The sequence below is a fragment of the Hermetia illucens genome, chromosome 1, assembly GCF_905115235.1.
Source record: "Hermetia illucens chromosome 1, iHerIll2.2.curated.20191125, whole genome shotgun sequence".
NCBI lineage: Eukaryota > Metazoa > Arthropoda > Insecta > Diptera > Stratiomyidae > Hermetia > Hermetia illucens.
In genome coordinates this window covers 51,737,372-51,762,979 of record NC_051849.1, presented here as the reverse complement: position 1 = coordinate 51,762,979, position 25,608 = coordinate 51,737,372, and the positions used below count along the sequence as shown (strand labels likewise).

Genomic DNA, 25,608 nt, shown 5'->3' with positions numbered 1-25,608 from the left:
CAGAGAATCTGGTGCGAAGAATGCTAACATGTCAGGGAGATTGGGATGCGATCAACTCCATGGTCGTATCTATGCAGAGCAAACTGTGAGATCAGGAGATCAGAAAAGCGCGGTTACGTACGCCGCGTAGAGACAAAAGGGGACGAAGCTAAAATGAGCTGACTCCGCCCTGTGATGTAATACCGTGCGGTGGTTCTACGGGGCTTGGAGGGAGTCGGGGGTGGTTTTAGTGGGTAAGAATCCCACACGTTGGCGTGTCCAGGCCAGTGTCTTTTGAAGATTTCCACCTCCTCAAAAAAAAAAAAACAGACAGACGGACAGACAGACAGATAGACATTAAACCGATTTTAATAAGGTTTTGTTTTACAAACAAAACCTTACAAATGAAATATTTTGATCTGTGTGGGAGTGTTAACGCCTACTATTTCGATCATTTTGCCGTCCGTATTGAATCTGGGAAACATCTTTTTACACAAAAGTCATTTTAAACGGAAATGTCATTCCCAAAAATTCAAATCCTCTATAATAATTCGCCATGTCAAAATTTTAAAATGGGTGTTAGTTTTGTATTGGTTTTTAATGATAGATTCTTTTGTGGGATTTTTTAATCGGATGGAAAAATGGGCCCAGCTTTGTTTGCTGCTGTGTATCTACGGTTTCTTCCGTGAATTACGACCATCTGATAGGTTTGACGTTGAATTCTTTGTTGGACCAGATTGGAACAAGGATCTCAACGTCACCAATCAATATGTGTATCCAGCGCAAACGGTCAGCCGAATGGTTGCAACTTTTATTTTCAGCTTCATAACGGATGCAGTCAAGTTAGAAGGATCTTTACAGTTGAAGAACTACTGATTCGATTGTTGTTTCGTTTTCAGATACAATCCAATCATCATAACAGGTGCTTTACTTGGTGGTGCTGTTTGGTGCTTATACTTATGGGCCGGTGATTTATATATAATGTTAATGGTAGGTACAGGTCATTTCAAATTTCTGTCAAAGCGGGAAGGCATTTAAAATTTATCCGTTTAAATATTTAACTCGATTAGAAATGTCCACATGCAAATATTTTCACTACAACAATATCCTTGAATTAATAATAAAACTTTGATGATATTTGCATTGTGAATCGTGTTTGCCAAACTCACAACAGACGCAAGAATGAACATTCAAATTTGAAATTGTTTATATCAAGTTGCAGTAACCAATGAAAAATTGGATTTATTGTCGCGTATTTTGCCAATCTAAACTAGGACTTTCATGAAAATATAATTCCTCTCCCAATTTTATCTATGGCGCATGAAATTGCTAACAACATTTGGTATGTTTTCACCGGGAAAACTAATAAAATCTCAGTAAATTATATATGAAACGGGACAAAATTGAAATGAAAAACATTCAGGTCCAATAGTGGCGTTTTAGGATTGAAACAGGATTCGTTTAATAAATATGCAAAGGGATTTTCACAGTTTTACCTCAGTGGATCCTTGCCAATTAGGGAACTGAAACGAATTGGGTTTTGCTGCAGTTCATAGTGACGTCATAAGGTTGCATACTATGGTATGTAATTTGAAGTCATATCCATAAACGGTGGGCCATTTTCGAGTTTGTATTATAGAGCGTGGTACTCAAAAGTGGCTTAGTATCTTCAAGAAGATGAGAACGCCCACAGTAGATCGTCCTTCTGTCTCAACCAATTTTTAATCCTAATTGTTGGCGGTAATTAGGAAAATTCAATTTGAAGTTTAAAAAATGACAGCACAATTGGAAATTATTAGGGTGAGACATGCTAATTAGTTGTAATTAGTGCGAATCCCACCAAAGTAGGTACTACTGTTAGCCCTCATCTTATTCAGAATATTTTCCAAGTAAACTAATTAGGATTTTTCCTAATGATTCAAAGTTCAAATTATTATGAACCTTATTAAATTAGGTTGGGATTCTAATGAACTTGGGTTTATAATATGACCCCGCCATTGGGATTTTTATTGTCATCTGTGAATAATGATCAAAACAAGAAAATTAACTTTTTGGTATTCGAGAAAAGTCGGCAATGAAGATGAGTTAGCAAATAAAAAAAAACAATCTTTGGATAACCGCAAATGACCCTAAGAGAAGTATATGTTTTCAAATCAAGGATAGACTCTCCAAGAGCAATTTCTTATTGCGTTTACCTCCATGATATCTAGCAGGGTAAACTTAAGGAAATGTCGCTTTCGGTCAGTCATGGTCTCATCTACCAGAGCCATCGGAGCGTTACGATGAGCCATATTCTGCATGGCGTGCCCCTACCCCAAAAGAACGCTATGACTGCAAATTTGAAAGCCGAAATATACCTCTCTCAATCCAGGGATAATTTGCTGCAGCTTTTCTCAGACTTTATTTAAATAGAGTCTATAGATCTTGGTCGGCTAAACACGATGCCACTCTAGATCCGTATAATTAGGAGGATATAACACGGCGTATAAAATGGTATACCAGGCGGAGCCATGCCTTCATAATATTGATAACAAAGCAACAGTGCCAAAGGCAGCAGAAACCAGGGAGTTATAGAGCGACGGAAAAGGGGTTTCGTTAACTTTTGAGCCAAATACTGTTTGGCTATTTGAAGTCCTTCAGAGGACTCAGGATCTAAGCCTTCGCCAAAAGAGCCACTGAAAGAAGTGCAGCAGTATTCAGCAAGACCCCAAGAAGGCAGGAGCTTCGGGTAGGCTCGCTCCTTCAGAATAACAATGTCAATTAAATGATGCACCTCACCTTTCCAAGACTTCTGCCTGGTAAGATCAGGGAATCTGGATATTATGCAGCAATTTTGCCCAAGTACTGTCTACAGCTAATAGTCATTCGTGAGGGTCATAGTATAACTGAAAACTGTATCATCGAGAAGAAAGGTTGCAATGCCTACCTCATGGCCGACTACATATCCTATCGACTAAAACTAATTCTGCTTAGGATTTGGTAAAATAACGCCTGACCATAGTTTCGAAATTAGCACATTCGTGGGTGTTGAAACTGTCGTCATGTGTGGTAAACTATCTGAACTCGGCAGACCTTGTTCTGCCTGTGTATATTTGCAAAAACTGCAAAACTTCTTCAGGCAGTGGAAGAAGTGAAACAATCTGACGATACACTTGCCTTTGTACTTTGAAAGTAGAAAGTGGCGCTGCCAATCAAGAGCGTCCAAGCGTGCAGCAAAATTAGTTAGAAGTGACTCTGACGTCTAAGTCAATGGTAGCTAACTGACCTCGCCAATAACACTTACCAGGCATTTCTTACTGGTAAGGAGGCATTATGTCAATGAAGACATTCCGGCGCATTTTGCAGTTGTTGTGTGCTCTTCGGGAACTACAGCCGTTCCGAAATTAGACGCTCGAAAATTTGTATTCGTACACCATGTTTCTGAGTTATTTCGGCTCCTCTTCAAATGGAAGCTCACACTCGCATATCGCTTTTCGCATATTTCAGCAGCTTCTGAAAAAAAGTCTCTTATAAGTTCAGTTTCCAGTGCCGAGCCCTGTTCTTCAGATATTTCAGTAAGTCTCCTGGTTGACAGTTTCCGTGCATGTCCGGCTGATTTTCCAATGTTCAATTTTTGATTGGAATTTGCAATAATTTTCAGAATTTCAGCCCCATCACTGGATGGGGTGGTGATGAGGAATAGGATATGTCTCCTCTACAGACCCGATAAAAACTCGTGACGATTAAAAAATTGTAGCGGTAGTCTCACCCTCTCATTATAAACTAAAGGCATTTCAAAGGGGAATATTTCAGTATCATCATGGTAAAGTTTGATTTGCCAACTCCGCCACTGGAAGAGGAGGAGGCGAAGGAAGAAAAAATTAGAAAGTCCCTCTTTTCCATCCCCGTTAAAAACTCTGTGCCTGTGGAAGACGGGATATTTTCGTTCTATTAATAAGCTTATTGGCAGGGCAATCATGCAGCCATCCAGAGAAAGCCCCTCGACCACCTCCCACACCCAAAGAGGTGAGGGGAATTGAAGGGGCACGGAGGGATGGTCGCCCTTACAATAAGAAGTATATTAATGTGATGATAAGTTGATGACCGCGACAATTCATCAACAATTTTAGAAAGGGGGGACAATATTCTTCGTTCTGCCCAGACTCTCTCCCTCTCCGAGGGTGATGCGAACAAGTCAAACTATACTACGATGATATTACAATTCCCCCATTTGAAGCGTCATCACTTTTTAAGGGAAGGTAGGGCAATTTTTTAATAGAGTGAAAGACGGAGGCTTTTTCTTCCTGTTGCATACCACTCCCCCTTTCTTCATAAAGCAGTAGTAATGAAAACTAAAACCTTACCATGACGACTTAAGAAAAACCAATTTTGAAGGGCCATAACTTTTTAACTCGGATAACCACCATGAGTTAAGGAAACTTCCCCTCTCCCTCTGCTTAAATTTATCACCCTCCATCAAGGACAGGATCGAAAATATAACCTTTACCAATTTTCATGACAATCGGTGTAATAGCTTACTTGTCAGAGCACCGTCTAGTACTGAGCCGCATTAACGTCGATGGGACCAAGATATTTGCCGTGGAAAAAATAGATATATAAACCAATTTTCATAGCAATCGGGTAGACGGTATAGAAGTTTATCATCTGAAGCGCAATTTACAGCAACTTGGATAGCATAAGAATCATCTCCGTTTAAAAATACATGTATATTCAATTTTCATGGCGATCGGTTGAACGGTTTCGGAGTCCTGTTTGTCTGACTCTCTATCCATTGGTCTGCCTGTTTGTCACACTTATTATCTCCGAAATGGGTACTTCATCCCCCCCCCTTCCCATTGCATGCAGTGAGTAACATATCACGATGAGTTTAAGGGGGGGTCCCTGTACGTGCAAGAGGGGTTGTTCATTCTTTTTTCACTGGGTATAGTCGGATGGGGGCGTCAAACAAAAGGTCTCGATTAGTACTTTGCAGGACTGATATTAGTTTTAACAGTCGTTGTAAAGGGGAGTAGTGCAGAGGTCCGCAAAGGGTCAGCTTCTTCAAAGTCCCGTTCCCAGAAACCACCTCAACGCAATACCTTTCATATCTGAAGCGTTTAGCCTTCGATTTTCCAACTTGCCATATAATAGATTATCTAGGGTACACATAGTAACAGTCCTCATCCACAAAGCCGCAAAAAATGCGACAGAAGAGCTGCTAAACCTCAGAGTATTCCAAAATGAGAGTTCGCCTGCTTAGCTATTTATAATCCGCAGAGGCAAAAAAAAAGGGCGAAGCGAAACTGCTAGCAGTCGGGATGGATGACCTGATGCTGGGGGCAGTTAAAAGCAAGAAATGTTGCAACAGTTATAGATTCCGTAATATATCTTTAGATTTTAGGGAAACTCTACTTAGATCCATAAGTAATAAGTGGGTAAAAGGCAAAGACGTAGAACTATTGTTTATTCAGGGGAAGAAGCTTGACGATCTCGATCTTCTAATGCTTAGGACAAAAAGCGAGTCGCAGACATTTACATTGCCAAGAAAAAGTATGAGGGTCCAGACTTACCAATAGCACTTGCATCGGATCTACAATATTTGGGAAACAATTTCCAAGAATAACACTGTAGTAGTCCCAGTTGAAGGTCCTTGGGTATATCGTGGACAATAAGAAGTATGCAATTAATTTGGTATACTAATGACTTCACTGTTTGGTTGAGTGCATGTTCTAACCGTTCTTGTGTTTCTGAGTAAGCCGGTGCGGATTTATAAGTCTAAGGCCAGGGTCATTGTAATGAGAAATGAATGAAACCAGGACCGGCTGATCAGGACAGTAGATCAGCTAGATGGAGATTTTTTGAAGTTGAGTGCTTGCAAGAGATCGTTTTGGATTTTTGAAAGAAGTGGTCGTAGGGCTTCTGGGTAGCACTTTGGAATAGCTTACATCCTTCAAAATAATTGATGGCTCGTTAGCGAGTATTAAGTTCGTAGTTCAAAATTGTCAGGGTGCACAATGTTTGCCTGAAATAGATAGTGCGCGCTAACTTTCGTGTATCATTCGGTGATATTCAGCTGAGTCCCTAAAACTATATCATACGAATGGGAAATGTAGATATTTCTGGCATGAGGTTGAAAAGATCTCCGCAGAACTCTTCTTACCAAGAGGAATACTCAACGTACGTGCGCTCATTCCAGCTTACCTCACGTGATGTTATTTCGGTAGGTTCGCGCGAATCCTCTTTGGGTTTCAGAATTCAGTGCGTGATCGAAGAACCAAGCCACATTCCCGAACCAGGCTAGCACAGAGGCGTGAAATTACGTGTCAACGGACCACTTCGATTGAGCTCCAAACTTGCAGGCGGACCTTTACTGTCGATTTCCCCATCTTTTTAGGTTTCTGGGCAAACTCTCTCCTCTGGGTGCCTTCGACCACTTAGAATAGCCCTGTGGCGCGGCAGGATTCGCAGCATTCGAAATCATCTTGCAGAGGAAATGCCAAGAGTGTAGCGTCGGCCAGTTGTTGACGGGATTTGTCAAACGCGCAGATAGCCTCTTCAGACCACACGATCTCTCGTGTGTCCTTAGTTTTGGGGCCAGACAAGTACGCGTTCAAAATGGACTGGAGATGGGCGGCCTTGGGCAGGAAACGACGGTAGAAGTTTAGCATGCCCAAGAACCTCCTCAACTCCCTCACTGTCTTTGGACGCGGGAAGCTTGTTATCGCTTGCACCTTGTCTGGGTCGGGCTGTATTCCTTCAGGGGAAATGAAATGGCCGAGGAATCTCACCTGTTGTTGAAGGAATTTGCATTTCTCAACGTTTAGGACTAAACCGGCCTCAAGGAGACGTTGAAAAATGCACTCGAGATGGGCTAAGTGCTCAGACTCAGTGGAAGAAGCGACCAAAACATCATCCAAATATACGAAACAGAATTCGAGGTTTCGCAGGACTGAGTGAATGAACCTTTGAAAGGTTTGCGCCGCATTGCACAATCCGAAAGTCATCCGGGTGAACTCGAAGAGTCCAAAGGGTGTGCATATTGCCGTCTTTGGAATGTCTTCAGGAGCTACTGGGATTTGGTGATAAGCCTTGGTTAAGTCCAAGGTCGAAAAGATGCGGCAATTCGCGAGGTGATGCGCAAAGTCGTGGATGAGTGGAATTGCATATCGGTCAGGAACAGTCTGTGCATTTAGCCTTCTGTAATCCCCACATGGGCGCCATTCGCCGTTTGGCTTAGGGACCATATGCAGTGGGGAAGACCAACAGCTGTTTGAGGGCCTGCAGATACCCTGTTGAACGAGTTGTTCAAACTCTTTCCGTGCAATTGCCAGTTTCTGAGATGGTAGAGGACGCACCTTCGAGAAGATCGGGGAACCAGTAGTGATAATGTGGTGCTGCACATTGTGCTTCACTGGTTTGGAGAGACCACAGTTGGTAGTAATCTGGCTGAACTTTTGGAGAAGTGCCCGAACACGAGAGTCGGTAATGTCTTCTAAAAGAACGGAAAGATTATTGCCTGGGTGAGATACCATATGTCCCGACGAATTAAGGTTGGTCGTGGAATCTATAAGAGACTTGTTTTGCAAGTCCACCAGCAATCCATAGTGACACAGGAAGTCTGCGCCTAGTATGGGGAAGCTGACATCCGCCAGGATGAAACGCCACGAAAACGTCCTACGCAAGCTAAGACTCACGTCCACTTGCCTATACCCGTACGTGTTTATGCGGGAGGAATTTGCTGCCGCAAGTTTGAGCGGTTGAGGGAAAAGTTGATGTTGCCGAGGTACGGGAAGAACCGAAACCTCCGCACCAGTATCGATGAGGTAGCTGCGCCCGCTGAGGGGGTCGAAAATAGTTAGGCGACGTGGCGCTGCGTTCTGGGTGGCCGCCGCCAAGACCCCCCGCGGACCTAGTTTTTTGCGGTAGGAGAGAATCTACACGGTAGCGTACATCTTGTCGCTTTATCCCCGAATCTGCGGTGGTACCAGCAAATCCCTTGGTCCGTGGACTGTCTTGACGACCTGCTACCTGATCGCCCTTTTCGGGTGGCAGACCGTGAGTGTGCTCGCGATCTGGCGCCCGAACGCTGAGCGTCCAACGTCGCCCGCATCTCGGCCATACTGGCTGTTAAAGCAGCAATCTCGCGCCTCAATTCACCCACCTCATCCGACGGTGGTTGAACGGCCGCCAAGGTTGGGCGTACGTACACCTTGACATAATAGGGCCTTTGCGAGACTCGCACGGTTATAAGTATTGCCTCACAATCATCGACAGGTTCACGCGGTGGCCTGAGGCAATACCTCTGAAAGACATTACGGCGCAATCATGTGCTGAAGCCCTCTGTCGAGAGTGGATACCTCGCTTTGGCGTCCCTGCAGTGGTCATCACTGACCAGGGAATGCAATTTGAGTCCACCCTTTTCTCCGAGTTAGGCAAACTCCTTGGTTTTAAACGCCAGCGGACTACGGCATACCACCCACAATCCAATGGGATGCTGGAACGTTGGCACCGGACGCTGAACGCCGCCATTATGGCACGCGACGACCCGTCCTGGACGCAAGTCTTGCCTCTCGTCCTACTCGGCCTTCGTACAACCCGCCGAGAGGAATTTGCTGCCAGCCCCGCGGAGCTGGTTTACGGGGGGAACCCAAGACTCCCAAGCGATCCGGTCTTCGACAAGAGATCGGGTCTCACGGAGTCGGGGTTGGTGCGTCTGCTGAGGGACAATCTCCGACGCATCAAGGCGCCACCACCCACTCGACACTCGTCCATACCTGCCAGTTCGCCCAAGGAGCTGGACACTTGCACGCACGTGCTGATCAGGACGGATGCCGTCCGGAAGCCGCTGCAGCCTCCATATGAGGGCCCGTACCGCGTTCTCGAGCGGGGAGAACATTTCTTCCAGCTCGAGATCGGTGGTCACAAAAAGGCGGTCTCTTTGTCCAGGCTGAAACCCGCGTGCGCCCCGAAGCAACGTCGTGTCCGCTTTGTGGATTAACGGCGAACGAAGTTCGGGGATCAGTCGCCGAAACCTCTAGGTTTCATCTGGGGGCGGAGTGATGTGGCGCGGCAGGATTCGCAGCATTCGAAATTTATTTCGAATGTTGCGAGTGCGAGCGAATAGATGGCGCGGATCTATCCACTTTGCGTAGCACGCCACGGGAGTGGAAGATCGCAGAAAAGTGTGCCATGAGTTGTTGTCTAAAACGTAGTAGACACACAAAAAATTAATCTAATGAAGTAATTATGTTTTTCGTAAATGTCTCTGATTTGTAATATTAAGTTCGAATATATGAATAAATACTGAAGTCCTTTGAATTAAAAATAGGAAAACGGAAGTTGAGTCCGCCGACTAAGATTAGGTCAAATAACATGTATAACTAATTTAATAATAAATGTTAACTTAAATATTATAATAAATATAAGTAATGTTAAATACTTAAGCCCTTAGGGCATCTTATCATTACAAATTATCCGGTCTTCGCAACAAAGGAAAGGGAGGAAAATGTGCACCTACTTCTTAACTCTCTCGTCTCCCAGAGTCTCGTCGTACCAGAGAAGAAAACGCCTAAGTCAGTCCTAGGCGTTCGTTCGATTATCACTTACTTTCTAAGAATTGCTCTAAAGGTCCTTCTAAGTGGCGTCCTGCAAGCGGAAGGGGCAGTTTGTTCTGGAATATATAGCAAGGACATAGAGGCGAGCAAAATTTGCTTTTATCCCAAAAGTAGGTAAACCAGATTCTTTCACCTTAAATCCTTCTACATACAATTAAGAATTGCAAACAACAGAATTTCTCAAAGTGTGACTCGAAACCCAACACGCTCCTCCACTTAGCAAAATAGCCATCGAACACAAAATGCAAAAAGCCGAAACATCGTCAAACAACACTAACTCTTGGGATCAGGTTGCAACTACAGTTAGTGTATATCAATCGAACGGTGCACTATCGACAAATATAAACCACTCCCACCGTGGGAGAGTCCTCCTTTCCACCGCAGTTATCACTGTTAGTGATAAGCATAGCAACTCTTTCAACTACCGGGCAATCCTTGATTCAGGTTTTTAATTGAACTTCATCAAGGAAGACGTAGCCAAACGCCTGCAGCTGTTGAATGTTCCCGCCGAAATGCATTTTTAAAAAAGGTTGAAAGGATACTAAAAATAAAGCTGTACTTAGGTGCTCGGGGAGCTGCACAGCCAACTTCATCATTCTTCTTTGGGATTTTGGGATACTTCTGCCCTAGCGGTTGATCATAGTTAATTCAGATGATATTATATTTCAACGCTCATTACAAAGCCTTCATGTGACGCGGCATTCCAAACAAAGCTTGCGGCACTACTAATTGCAGTTTATTTTGTGGGAAGTTTCGATTCACTTTAGAGCCTCTGTCAACAAAATGACCCCACACCAGTTTCCCTGATAAGCCATTTTTTTTATGAAAAGCAACATTGGATTCATTCTTTTCAACTAGCACGCTAGGCGGTTCTGGTATATTACATTCCAAATCTATCTATATTTAGCCGATATTTTTTCCCCTTTCAGATTATCCAAATTTTGCATGGAACTTACTTATCGGCTGAAATTGCTTATTATACGTACATCTATGCTAAGGTCGAAAAAGAGCATTTCTTTAATGTATCAATTTACACTAGAGCAGCGGAATTGTCATCTCAATTCCTGGCACACTCCATAGGACAAATTTTAATTTCAACGAACGCTTGGACCGTACGGGGTTTGAACTATGTAACATTGGCAGGTATGTATATTTGCTAACTTCTTTGTTATTTGCATAAAACGAGCATGAAGTTTTTTATTTTATTTATCTACTATAATGATGACTTAACGAAATGATAGTTACTTATCTGCAACAAAGAGGCTACAGATTTTGCAAAACTATATCAGATTTACATTCGATTATCACACACAGCTTTGTCTTGTTTGGATACTAAAACTGTTGTAATAGCGCGATTTCCACCAAACTTGGTAGGATCGTATTCTTATATCTTATAGCGTACATTTAGTGATTCCAGGATGAATGAGGGTTTTGCTGTCAATTGCTAAAAATTATAATAATACACTATTATTAATTTGATTTGAACAGATATCGGTGTGGAGGGAATTTCGGAGCCGAGGTACTGTTTGTTGATTTTTTCAGATTTTTGGGTTGGGTAGTTTCTGAGAATGGGTCCGTGGACAAATTATCACATTAGACCCCCGCAAATGTCAAAATTAAGACCGGCTTTGGAAAGTACTAACCGAAACTTAACGTAGAATAATGTCACTCATTGAATGCGTGAGCATTCACAGTTCCCATCTTTCCACCAAATTTAGTGTCAATAGCTATAACCGATTCCGAGAAAACTGCGTGTGAAAGGCAGACAAAAAGACAGACGAACAGACAGGCAGACGTTAAACCGATTTTATTAAGGTTTTGTTCTACACAAAACCTGCAAAATATATAGATTCCATATATTCGATTGAAACATCCTATCATGGAGTGTTGTGTTAGGAGAAACCGGCCTGCCAAGGGACGAGTCTTAGAAGCTATACAGTAATCAGGTATTATCTTCACATTTCCAAAACTACTGCGGACTGACCTCCTGTAACCTGAAACTCACAGGACATACAAGAGTAAAGATCAAGGATAGCTACTAGTGAAAATATTATGAAAACGTGAAGACGATGTCAATAAAAAGTTCCTGATGGACGTTTTTGTATCTGATATGTACAGTATATATAAGGTAGAACGGAGGATCTGAAGCCAGAACTTCTGGATCGAATATAGTCCCGAATTTAGATATCATATAATTTAAGTTTCAAACTTGCGGTTAATACAGCATGACTTGTCTTAGGTTTATTCGCTATTTATCTTATATCATCTTTCGGATGAAAGGGCAAACTTGAATACAAACAATAGTTCACTTCTTTATGTTTTCCCAACCAAAATTGAGGAAGCTGTCAAGAAAACTAGTTTTATGGTTTTTTAAGTAATTTAATCTTCCCAACGACTAACTACCGCTCAATGGCTTCAAAAATGATTGGCTTTCATTGTCTAGTAAGGCGGTATCCTGGTTTCCATGACCCTACCTAAAGTGCAATGCATAAAGCAGGGTTTTTCATCCACCCTGCGATAAGCAGCATTTGGCTATTCTCTCCTCTCTCTCTCTCACTCATCCCCATTAAACATTACCCTTCCAAGAGATGAACTAGCCTCGGCTGCCGTCTCTTGCTCACATTCCAACTGGCCATTGAAACTATTGATCAACATTGAAGCGACATTGTCATCACCAACCCGTATTACCTTAGCTTTTTTGCCCATCAATTCTAATGCCTATTGTTCAGACTGACTATAGAACTGAAAAATCTAGAAAAGTTCCAGTAGTTTAACCATGGTTTTTGCCGTAAATAACAGCACTTTGGAACACAAGGGCCAAGCACTACATCAAAATGTTTCAGAACAGTGATTCCAATACGAAACCTTGAGGAACGTTTATTATTGTAATGCATTCTTTGGACTCTTCGTTCAGCTCGTCATGCAACTGAGATGTAGCTTTGAAATAAGTGACCCAAAGAGACAGGACACCCTGTTTCACCAAAGAGCCCCTAATCCAACCCTAGTTGGTTGAATTGAAGGCATTGTCGACGTCTAGCCAATGTTGCCATTTCATTAACCATTCAGATAACTCTATGAAAGAGTGATGTTCACCATGCTTTTGCCAGATTATTTTTGGTAAGAGCGATGGGCACGTCATTTAAGGTCATTTTAACCCACGCATCTAGTTTATTGAAACTTTGACATTGCCTTATGAGTTCGTATTGACAACAAAGCACAGATCACCACCAACTAGTATAAAATCTAGGCCTAACTTAGTAAAGAACTCCAAGCATCCCGGTTTTCCGCCGTGATCCACCAATTCGACATCGATAAAACCTATTTGGCGTCCTGGTCTACACCATCGTTCCATCTAAAGTAGGGTCTGCCACGCCTATGGTGAAAACGTTTCGAGCTTTAAAGCTGAAGTGAACTCTGTTGGCTGCCATCAACTGTGCGCGAATTTTACCGTTGTAGCTTTTATCGGCTGTGATTTTCGACCCTAAATAGAGAAATTATCAACGGTCTTGAAGGTTGTTTTCTCCCATCTTTATTGTTTCCTTCTGATCAGTGTGATTTGATGTTGTTGTTTCTTTGTTTTTTAGTGCTGACGCTAGCAAAATGTACTTCGTCTTGCTTTCATTAATGTGCAACCCAAGATGTCGCGCCAATCGTCGATCACTCAATCTGGATGAAGGTAGACTGTTCATGTCGCGTTGTTCAATGTTTATTTATTTAATTAAAGACAATACACATAAAGCAAATTCATAGTTACATATTGTCCTCAGAGAAATGAGCAAATAAAAGGCGTAACGTATGCTTAAAACTAAAGAAGTAGACAGAGCCAGAGGACCCAAACATTAATATTAATATGGGGTTCGGCAGGGAGGTCTATCAGTCAATTACAGAGTTTCAAAAGGGAAGAGAGATTTAGGGTGCGGGTCGTGACGGATAGCTTGCAAAAAAGGGTCCGAGTGAAATTACGTTGTACAAATTCTAGAGCGCGGTAGTCAGGGCCCTAAATGAGGGGGGGGGGAGGGGCAGACTACACGCAATATTCAAGGATGTTTCTGACAAAGAAGTTGAAAAGTGGAAGGAAAACTGATTTGAGGTAATGTCGGCAGAGGAATGTAGGATAAAACGACATATTTTGGAAGCTCGATTGATGATGTCAATGAAGTGGGAACTAAAACGCAGTTCTTCATCAAAGATTACACCAAGACTTTGTAAGAAGGTCAGTAGTAGAAGGTGTTGTTCGCCAAGAAAGCAGAGAAAGGACGTTATGTATAAGTGAATAGCCCATCCAATGGCGTTCGATATCAACTTTTTAACCCAGCACCAACAAACCAAAGTGGCGGAGACCAAACAGAGGCAAATAACTTAAAGGCGTCCACGTACAGCAAACACGGATAGGTGAGGATGGAAGGGAGGTCATTGATAAAAAAACAGGAATAGTAGGGGGGCAAGTATAGAACCTTGGAAAGCCAAGAGATGGTTGAGAGCCTCAAGTTGAGTAGAGAGAGGAGAAAGTTATAGTCAGCGTTATCAAACGCTTTGGCGAAATCAGTATAAAAATCGTGTACCTCCTTAGTTAGTTAATTGACGCTAAGCCTCTGTCTAGTTAAGCTCGTCAAAGTTGGCTTTTCGGAAGTTTCATTAACACAATTACGCGCAGTTTTCGCGCTCTTCAAATTAACTGGGGGGGTTGTAAGTGTCAATTTTGGCACATATGGATGGGCGTGTTAAAATTCAGAGTGAAATACATTTTCATAAAAGAAGTAGCAGGAAACAATGGAAGAGGTTTCAGAAGGAATAGGAAGGTTAGGTTGATTAGGTTAATTGAGTATGGAGAGAGGGAAGACGGGGAAGAAAAGGGATTTGACAGTAAGGAGTTCCGACAAACTGTCCAACGATTCTTCATACTGGTGGGAAGGGCCAGCACAGGGGACGTAAGCAGACATAAGATACAATAAATGGGAGGGGGTAAGAAGGGGAAGCGCAAACTTGTGGTGATGTGAAGTCAAGTTGAAACCTTTCTTCAGGGTCGTGGATCGGTCTTATAGGGCTTTTGTACTTTCCTCGTTTTTTGGTCGATTTGATTCCAAAATCTATTAAATCTGGTCCGTTTTCACGATTATATGGTCAATCAGTCGGTTTACTGGCAGAGATAATGTCGATATTACAATTAACTCATCACTAATACCATAGCAATCGGAGTCTGCTTTAGGTCTCACTTAAAAATACAACATCCTGATTTGGTGTTTGGGCCCAATGTTTTCCGCCTGACATCATCGCTCCATTTGAGGTAAAATCTGACACATCTTCTTTATTCATCATAGATATTATCCCTACAGGCTTTATTTCGGCAATTAATTGGTTTCCTTTAGGGGAAGTAACCTTGGAACCCCAGTACGTGTGCTTCGTGTTGAAGCCTCCTAGTGTAATGAATTTCAGTTGGAGAATGTTGACAACGCCCTTCAATTATCGGTGGAAAATGCTGAATACCGGCAGACTGCAGATTGTGGCTACAGAGAATTCATCCAGTCATTGACGATTGGAGCTAATATTTGGAGTAGTTGCCTAACCTGCAGAGTTTAGTCCTGGTATTGATTCGTAGTTCATGCTTACGTCGTTTCCATTCCAATGACGTGATTTCAAAGAATTGGCTATTTCGAAAGTAATCTTTCCATATTTTGCATAATAACAGTTGAGTTACATATCGTGCCTTGCATAGGTAACACAAAATGGTTAACACTGGATAAAAATCATAACATCTATTGGCTCAACTTGATATTCATTGCTGTTTGCTGCTAGGTAGTATAAAACAGCATTACCGTATGGTATGATATATTCTGCTCGGGATTTGCTCAAAGCCGTCGATAGGGCCTGTGAAGTTGTCCCACATTTAAAGTAACCCCAGCAATTTTGGTCTTTAGCTATCTTTCTTTAAGGGGGTCTCAGAAACCCAGCTACCTTTTAGTATGGCTTTGTTGCGCGTCGTGTTGACGAAAAGATACATTCGTTTGTATGCAATTCGCGCCCCCCCCCCACCTGATCATTAATTTTCCAAAACTAAAAAAAGATCAATAACGTTTTTTGCTGTTTTTAAGGTTTTGTTTGTAAAACAAAACCTTATTAAAATCGGTTTACTGTCTGTCTGTCTGTCCGTCTGTCTGTCTGTCTGTCTGTCTGTCTGTCTGTCTGTCTGTCTGTCCGTCACACGCATTTTTCTCGGAGACGGTTGTAGCGATTAGCACCAAATTTGGCAGAAAGGTGGGAACTGTGAACTCTCACGCATACAGTGAGTTACATCCTTTTACGACGAATTTAAGGGGGGGTCCCCATACATGCAAAAGGAGGGTGTAAATTTTTTTTTCATCAAATATAGTCATGTGGGGTATCAAATTAAAGGTCTCGATTAGTACTTTTCGAAGCCAGTCTTAGTTTTGACATTTGTTGAAAAGGTGGGGGGTGCGGGGGGTTGAAAGTGGTCATTTCTTTAACGAACCCATTCTCAGAAACTACCCAACCGAAAAATCTGAAAAAAAATCAGGGGGCTGTCACTATATGGTGCCTAGGCTCCGAAATACCCTCCATACCGATACCTGTTCAAATAAAGTTAATAATAGTACATTACTATAATTTTTAGTAATTGACAGGAAAACCCCCCTTAAGTTCACCCTAGAATCACAAAATTTTGCAACAATATAGGCTACAGTATAGAGCATAATCCTGCCAAATTTGGTAAAAATCGCACTATTACTAACAAAGTAATACTAGGTCAAAACTCTCGCTTCTCTGCAAATTCGAGACTATGAATGTCAATATCACTTGAAAGTGGCTATTTTCACATAATAATGCATATTTTACGAGCTACATGCTAATGGGACAAATGCACACCCAAATCTCTTTATAAAAGAAATACACAAAACCTTTCATACCTGAAGCGTCTAGCTTCCGGTTTCCCGACTTGTTTCCATATTAATTGCATGGCCATATAATCAAGCAAGTCTATTTTTTGGCATGCCTTGGGCAATTGCATCGTAAGTTCTGCTGCATAGAGTATGCGTGGCGGCTAACTCGCAGAAAGTACCGCGGAGGCTTTTTAAGGTTTTTTTCTAAAACAAAACCTTATTTCTTTGTTCCGGTGGAGACTCCTCCATCACTCGATGAGGATGATAATCATCATCATCATCAACGGCGCAGCAACCGGTATCCGGTCTAGGCCCGCCTTAATACGGAACTCCAGACATCCCGGTTTTGTGCCGAGGTCCACCAATTCGATATCCCTAACAGCTGTCTAGCGTCCTGGCCTACGCCATCGCTCCAGCTTAGGCAGGGTCTGCCTCGTCTTCTTTTTCTACTATAGATATTGCCCTTATGAACTTTCCGGGCTGGATCATCCTCATCCATACGGATTAAGTGACCTGCCCACGATGTCGATATTGTCAGCATAGGCATGTAGTTGGGTGGACTTAAAGAGGATCGTACCTCTTGCATTTACCTCAGCATCACGGATCACTTTTTCTAGGGACAGGTTAAAGAGGACACGAGAGGATGATAATAGATTTTAAAAAAATGGGGTTTCTCTTTCTCGGTTCGATGACGATCATTGTGTACTGACAACCTGCTTTTATTGGATGAAAGTCCGCAGCAAACCAGTCAATACTGTTTGTATGCATCATGTCTTTTCGGGGGTTTTCAGTGGCTAGCCACAATTTGATCGCATATGGTCCACGTGGAGTAAAATGTCACACAAAAATTGAAGCGGGAGAAAAAAACATGCAAACGACGAAGTGCAGATGCGGTAATTGTATGTCGCCCAGTAGATTTGCATTCCAGTGGTGACCACGGCATCTCCATTTTTATGGCATAAAGATGCAGGAGGAATGGAAACTCCAAATGCTGTCCCTGTTAAGGATCTCAGGCAAGAGAAACATAAATTGAGAATATGCTCCGTCATGGATCTTCCCTCTTCATCGCGTTACTCGGGACATGAGTTTTAACGCTCCTCGTGCGTGAAATATTGTTCAATCCCGTTAGAGGGACTGTAGTCTCCAAAGGACTCCTCTTTCAAATTTCCGAGCCTGGCTAACGCAGGAGGGAGCAAGTGCATGTCAACTGGGCACTTCAGGCGAGTTACAGTTTTTGCGTTCGACCCACCATGGGACATAATTGAGATGATTTTTTGGCCACCCTTCCTTCTAAGAATGCATTGTTAGGTGTAGTCTGAAATCTCTGGTTTTTGGTAGAGAAAAACTGGAAATTCCTTATAATTCGGAGAAAGCCAACTCAGTTGTTGCATATCTTAGGTGTTCATCCTAATCCCATAAGGAGCAACTGCATTTTTTATCTATTTATTTCCTTGAAGAAATGATATAAAATCACATCCACTGCAGAATGACTCGTGGATTTGTTCATAAAGAAAGCGGAACCTAATATTTCCACATAGCTAATATGCAGGAAAAGTGTGTATTAAATTCAAGGAGAAATTTTCTAAATCACGCTATAAAGTTTATAATTACCACTTTGAAATTCGTTATTTCCTTGGTGCTTTCCTGCTCGTAGAATTGGTACACTTTCTCAAGTCTCAAAATTAAATCGTTCATAAATAATAGCAAAATGTTTGCAACGGACACCAGGTTGATGGGAAAAAATGGGGATGAAATCCTTATTTCCGTAGAAATTAGTAAAGGAAACATTGTTTCCAATTTTATGTGACTTCCATATAAAATTCAAGTTAACTTAAATTGTCTCCGTCCCTTGTCTCAAAAGGAAACTTTTCAGAGAAATGAATGTACTCTGAATAGGGAAGAATCTTAAGAAAACTTTCTCCTCAAATACGAGTATAGTGTACTGTCCCTTGTTTGTGTAAATTTTTCAAGAGCAGATACTAGGAAAGTTTTGTTTTCAGTTCTGTTAGGATTTCCTAAGATCCTTATTATCAACTAAATTATCTTGCTTGTTGCCTTATTACGGTCCCATGTACTATTTTTCTGGTATCCATGGAAAAACTCTGGACAACGAAATGGCAGCCAGGAGCAACCACGACTACTTCGAGGAAAGTTTTCTCAGCTTTGAGTGAATTTAGAGGGGTACAAAGGACAAGAACACAGGAAGGATGGGCACCACCGCTTGCTTTGCAAGCATGCACTAAAGACGAGTTATAAAGAAACGAATAACTTAAGAAGGAAATAAGAAAGGACTGCAGCTGGAAACCCATGTTCTTATGCTATCCTTCCCCCAAGCCTGTATCATTCTTTAAAAAAATATAGGTCAGTCCTTACAATCGCGATGTTTTATATTCCTGAAAACCAAAATTGCTCCATTTTAAATGGGACGGTCTTTGTAATTTCAATGGCTTCGGAGGGTGCTGTAAAAATCACAACTGAAGTAATTGGGGAAATAAAGTGTCGCAAGCTGTAATAATGCTATAAAATTCCATCATAATGTGACAAGGCTTTACTGAAGCGGGTAAATTGAAATACTAAAAACTTTTGAAAAAGAAAAGAAGGGACAGGGATTAAAGAGTAAACTGGAGGCGATTTATTGGGTCACTCTTTCAAAAAGACATTTGCACATTAAGAGGGCTGCATGCATATCATGATATTTTCCAAGAAACCAGCCAGTTGTAAATGCCCACGTAATATGTAATGCAAAAGTGGTAGGATGCAGTTAACTGAATATGTGAATCCTGTTCACTCTTTCAGGGTGGATGCAATGGTATGTACTTTCATTGACACGTAATTTACCTCCACATGCTCGAAAGGGGGTAAAGTGTCTCGAGAAAAAGTTGTTAATATTAAAAACGAAACCAAGCTGCTGAAAAAACCATCATAAATCCCGGAAGAAAGAAATGAATTTCAAGATCAGTAGGGCAGAGGGTGAAAAAACTACAGTGATAAACAGGTAGGAGGGTAAAAACCCAGCAAAAATAGAAAATACATCTCTCATCATGTCTTGTCAATTGTTCCGAAAAAAGACAATTTGAGGGCACGTGCGATCATGATTTTAATTTTCAAGACGAAGAAACGATAAAGATTTTTGTATAGACCACACACAGGGATCAAAACAATGCTAAATTTCCAAATAAAACAAGGTCCTCCAATTACTGTCGTCAAAAAGAACACAGGCTATGCAGCGGTCAAAGAAGGCAAGGCCAAGCACTTATCGATAAAGCTATTCGAATACGCCAGGACCATGGGAGAAAGCAAACCTTACCCACTGTGGACTCATCTGCAGCTACAGATGATGACAGTAGGAGGGAAGGGACTTTATGTCTTTGTGGGACAATACGAGAATCATTCCGTCGAAAAAATGCTTCTGCAGAGAGTCGAATAAAGGTTAACCGCAAGCTTTCATCATCATCATCAACACTGCAATAACCGGTATCTGGTATGCGTGGAGGTCCAGCAATTCGATATCCCTAAAAACTGTCTGGCGTCCTGACCTACGCCATCACCCCATCTCAGGCAGGTCTGGCTCGTCATCTTTTTCTACCATAGATATTGGCCTTGTAGACTTTCCGGGCTAAATCATCTTCATCCCTACGGATTAAGTGACCCGCCCACTGCAACCTGTTGACTCGGATTTTATCCACAACCAAGCGGTCGTGGTATCGCTCAAAGATTTCGTCGTTATGTAGGCTACGGAATCGTCCATTCTCATGTAGGGGGCCAAACATTCTTCGGAGGATTCTTCTCTCGAACGCGACCAAGGGTTTGCAGTTGTTTTTGCTAAGAACCCAGATTTCCGAGGAATACATAAGGACTAGCAAGATCATAGTTTTATACAGTAAGAGCTTTGACAGTTTTTGTAAGCTGAAATAGATCCTGTTGACAACTAACAACCGTGCTCGGATTTCATCGTCATAGCTGTTATCGGTTGTGATTTTCGTCCTAGATAGGAAAAATTTTCAAGGGTCTCAAAGTTGTAGTCTCCTATCTTTATGGTTTTCGTTTGACCAGTGCGATTCGATGTTGCTCGTTCTTTCGGTTTTGGCGTGACGTTGCTACCGTGTACTTCCCCTTGCCTTCATTAATGTGCAGCCCAAGATCTCACGCCGCCTGCTGGACCTAAATGAAAGTAGACTGTACTTCTCGAGTTGTTCTACCCATGATGTCAATATCGTCAGCATAGGCGAGTAGTTGGGTGGACTCGAAGAGGATGGTGCCATTCGCATTTACATCGGCATGGTCTATGAAAAAGGGCACGCCTTTGGCTTAGACCGTTGATGATGTTGAATAGTGTCGAGAGTGATCGTGCTGCTTTTATCTGGCCTCGCACATTAGCCAGGGTTAGCCTAATCAGTCTTATTAATTTCATTAGGATAGTGAATTCTTTCAAGACCGTGTACAGGTTTACTCTGGCTATGCTGTCGCAGGCGGTTTTAAAGTCCATCAAAAGATGGTGCAACTGATGTCCATATTCCAACAGTTTTTCCATCGCTTGCCGTACAGAGAAAATTTGATGTGTTGCTGATTTGCCTAGAGTGGTATGGACCAATGATGTTCTTAGCGTATGGGGCTATCCGGGCTAGCAAGATAGCGGAGAATATCTTATAGATGGGACTCAGCAACGTGATACCTCTATAATGGCTAGACTGCGTGATATCTCCCTTTTTATATATGAGACAAATAATGCCTCCGTGCCAGTCGTCAGGCATTGATTCGCTGCCCCATACGTTGAGTATCAGTTGATGAATCGCTTGGTGTAGTTGGTAGCTTTCATATTTGACCAATTCGGCTGTAATCCCATCGGCCCCGGCGACTCATTATTTTTAAGCCGATGAATTACACGCACTGTTTCTCTTATCCTTGTGGTGACAGTATTTGTCCGTCGTCTTCAGTTAGCAGAACCTGCAACTCGCCGATGTTCTGGTTGTTCAGTAGTTCATCAAAACACTCAACTCATCACTTCAATATGTCCATTCTGTCGGAAATCAGATTTCCCTCTTTGTCTAACGGTTCCTGCAAACCATCCAACACCAAAATGTTGCAAGGAACACTGCCAGAGCGGTTGTTACAAATGCAAAAGCGGGAGCTGCATTGCTGTCCTTTGAACACTTCAAAGCAACTGGCATGGAGGATATCTATTCAGTGATACTAATGGAAGGTAGCACTTAAAGCGACTGCCAGGAAATATTTTCCAGCATGTCTTGCTTTGGGCTACGTGCTCATGCTCATGCAGAAGAGTAAGGTAGTCTTCATACCGAAGCTTCGAAAGGATGATTATTTAAACCCAAAAAACAAAAGACGGATAAAAGTTGATATCATTCTTGCTGAAAGGTTTGAAGCGACTATTATTGCGAAACATTCGTGGGAAGCAATTAAGGCCGCAGTCACTAAATGAAAATCAACATGCTTACTAGCGTGGAAAGTCCAGTGAGTCTGCTCTTCATTCTTTGGATTCAAATATAGAGGATGCAACCCTGAAAGGTCAGTACTCGATGGGGGTGTTCGTGGATATTGAAGCCATGAAACAAAGTGTGTGTGATATTTTAAGAAACTGGATCTATGCTATACTAAGGTCAGGACTGCTATTGACGTGGCTGTGGTAGCTGTTGGTTTCGGAACAGTGTGCAGAAATATACATCGTGCCGCTGATCCGATGGACAGTTGGTGCTTTAGGCATGAGTTTTCTGTAAATCCAAATAAAATCACGCGGGCACAGCGCATTGTAAAAGTTATTAGGAGAACTAAATCCAGTTTTCGGAACCAGTTCTCGGATTCCCGTACATATGTTTCGTAGAATTTACCTTGAAACGAAGAGAAACTGGGACTAATCAGAAGAATGCATATCAGGATATACTGACGTCTTCTACACCGATGTCTCAAAAATAGACCATGGTCCTGTTTCAGGATTCTGCCTTTTGAATTGAAAGGAGAAGTGGGGTTTTTCCTTCGGGCAATATGCACTTCAGGCTGAAGTGTATGCGATCCCTAGGGCGGCAACCTAGCTGATTGGTGAACGGTTGAAGAGCAGGCGCATCGCAATCTATAGCGATAGTCAAGCTGCATTGAGGACATTGTGAAGGCGTTTGATTACTTCAAAAATCGTTCAGGAATGTATATACCGATTGAACTCTGTTTCCGGTCATTGTAGTTTACAGGGAAATTAAATCATGGATACTTTAGCAAAAGCAGGATCGAAACCAGCAACTGGTTTGTTAGTATGATAGGTTATCAGAAACTGGGAACAAGCTTCCCACAATGGTAGGTGTCAGAGCCCTAATGCTGCTAAACACACAAAACTGCTCCTGTTAGAACCAAAGAAACATACGGCAAAGTTTATCGTTTCGAAAAACGGGGGGACTTGCAGAAGTATGACTGATTGGCCATATTATTCTACTCTTTTTTCCCCACTTTTTCGGGAAATACTATTTATGCTATTTAATCTACATCCAAAACCATTGCATAACATTCCACGAAAAGCTGTTGACAGAATATTGGACTTTGTATCGCGCATGTCTCCTGTTTCTAACTCTAAACATCCTTAACAGGTCACAACTCTCTCATTAGAAGCAATTTGAAGTATTACTCTGTAATCTGGTTCTCCTCTCGCCATTGCGACTGCAAGTATTTTCCCAGTGTAAGTTTTTTTAACCATCTCTACTCTTTCTAGATATATGCATTCTCTTTAGACTCTCTTCCGACCTAATGGACTGATCCGCATCTACTGGCGTTATCTACATAGCTTTATGTAACTATCTATATAGCTTTATGTAACTAATGCCTCACAGACATTATCAGGATGTCCCTCTCGAACGCGAACACTGTCTACTTCCCAATTCTAAGTAATAAATAATCACTGCATCATAATGGTACCTAATACTTATTTCAGCCCAAGTCGCATCCCTGTTTGTTGCCGTTATCCTCCCACGAGTGACCCGTCCCTTGTACTACGATAAAGTCATCTCCGGTGCAGCTGTAGCAGATGCTGCTGGGGCCGTTGCTGATGCTGCCGTTCAAACAGTGGAAAAAGCTGCTAAGATTGCTGTAGAAGCTGCCGTTCAGACTGCAATTGAAGCGGCAGTTGATGCTGCAACCGAAACTACCAGAGAACCATGGGAAGCAGAATCTCCAAGGCAAACTGAGGACAGTAGTGATTATACGGAGGTTGACATTGACGAGGAAACTGACAGTGGGTATACTGAAACCGACACTTATGACGAGGAAACCAGCGATGCAATGGTTGATAGACTAAGAAAGATGAAATCTCGCAAGGAAGGTTCAAATGTTCAACAACGCACAGTGAAAACACAAACCCGAAAACCAGAGGCAAGGGCAGGACTCAGTGTAAGTTCCTTGAATCTACACCAGCTGTAAGTAATGAGACATCGCTTTCAGGTCGACTACATAAAAAGGAAAATAGTTGACGCCTTAGATGTAAAAAAACTGCTAGCGGAAATGAATGTCCGCGCTGATAATAAGTTAAAATATGAAGCAGTTCAAGATGACAGTGCACGTAGTAATCAGGTGTCTCAGCTCATAGACGTGGAAGCAGGAGCAGGTTGGAAGATGAGCGACAGAAGCAGAACATCAAGATTTGAAGTCCGTAATGAATCTCAAAACCCGGAGGATAAACTTAAAGAAGGAAGTGAGCCGGTAGAACACCAAACTGAAGACAACGAAAACAAAACTGACAAAGCAACAGAAGGAAGTGGGGAGGAAAGTGACAGAAGTGCTGAGCAATTGAGAAATGAATCCGAAGGTGAAGAGCATTCCAAACGGAGTATTAAAAGCCAGAGTTCAAATTCGACAACTGATCGGACGAAAAATCAGGGGGTAGAACTAAGGGATGATATAAAAGGCAAAATAACTGATAAGATACAAGATAAAGTTGGAACCGCTATCGGTGCCAAAGAAAACCTTCCAGTTTTTCGTCTTTTTAAACCGGTGAAAAAGATGGCTATGTTTTTCTTAAGGTCTTACAAAGATAGATTTATCTTTAAGTGGAGCCTCTGGTGGGCGCTCGCATCCTGTGGATTCATGTTGGTGAGTTATCCTTCACTATTTCTTCAAACTTTACCAGTCCCCAACCTGGAAAGGACAACTTTATCAAATTTTTTGCTTCAGCTTATTAAATTTTCGTTGAACTTATTCATATAGCTGGTATCTTCTATATTTCCGCAGATTCATCATAACATCAAAATTATGTGGCGGACAATCGATCCGGATCAGAAGCAAGTTTATAACGGTGCGGCGGAAGCTATGATAGCAATAGTCTCGTGCGGTGCAACACTTTCAGTGGAATTTCTAAGGAAGCATCCATTTCCCAATGAATCCGAAGTCTGGATCTTATCAGTAGGTGCTCTGATTGAAAGCACCTTCGTCCTTGGAATGGCAGTTGCTACTAATATCTGGACCTCATATGCGATGTACATATTGTTCGGGGCTTTGTATAGTTTCCTGGTTACATATGCTAGGTAAGCTAAGTGTAGTTTCTCCTCCTCAGAAATAACTAACTTCGATATTCTGGTATTCCAGTGCCGTTGTTGCCAAAGCCCTAATGGATCGAACATATGGGTTGATCTTTGGTTTCAACATGTTCGCAGCTCTAGTAGTCCATACGGTAGTAACCATCATCGTGATATCTGGAAAGGTGCTTCACTTGGAAATCCGTGGCCAGTTTTCCTTCTTTGCCGGTTATTTTGGATTGATATCTGGGATCTATGGGATGTCTGGCATTATAAAAATACCGTGGATCGATGAGAAGTTAAAAAATATCAAAATAACTCAGACTAATCGAAGGGCTTAGGCAAGGCTTATTTTCACTTTTACAGATAAACTTTATAACAAATCTTTTCGCCAGAATTTTACGTAGGAAAGTAAAGATATTTTACATGAATTATTGCATTATTGCATTTTCAATGATGCATTTGTTCTTGTTTGTATTTTATTTATTAACAATAGATGTACTTTGGCGAATCCTACTTTGGTTTCATTCATACTTGCGGTAATAACTTTTCGGTGACTATCCAAGGTTATTTAAATTATTCCTAGTACAAGGAAGGCGGATTCCATTTGCTCATTTGTAGCTCTTGATATGTGCACAT

At 42.0% G+C, this 25,608-nt stretch overlaps 2 protein-coding genes across 4 annotated transcripts in view; one reads left to right on the top strand and one right to left on the bottom strand.

Annotated features, from left to right (window-relative positions):
• Window positions 1-25,608, bottom strand: part of LOC119647112 (potassium voltage-gated channel subfamily KQT member 2) — a 1,176,525-nt gene that overhangs the window by 936,495 nt on the left and 214,422 nt on the right. The window lies entirely within an intron of this gene.
• On the top strand, window positions 485-25,380 carry LOC119647113 (folate transporter 1-like). The gene is made up of 7 exons (XM_038047898.1): window positions 485-821; window positions 879-969; window positions 10,502-10,715; window positions 23,394-23,848; window positions 23,900-24,547; window positions 24,686-24,978; window positions 25,040-25,380. The coding sequence occupies exons 1-7, from the start codon at window positions 580-582 to the stop codon at window positions 25,308-25,310; spliced, it is 2,214 nt and encodes a 737-aa protein (XP_037903826.1). The 5' UTR covers window positions 485-579; the 3' UTR covers window positions 25,311-25,380.

Coding starts and splice junctions, on each gene's coding strand:
- LOC119647113 (XM_038047898.1), top strand. CDS start 580: ATGATAGATTCTTTTGTGGGATTTTTTAATCGGATGGAAAAATGGGCC. Junction 970..10,501: donor ATTTATATATAATGTTAATG/GTAGGTACAGGT, acceptor TTCCCCTTTCAG/ATTATCCAAATTTTGCATGG. Junction 24,979..25,039: donor TTCCTGGTTACATATGCTAG/GTAAGCTAAGTG, acceptor CTGGTATTCCAG/TGCCGTTGTTGCCAAAGCCC.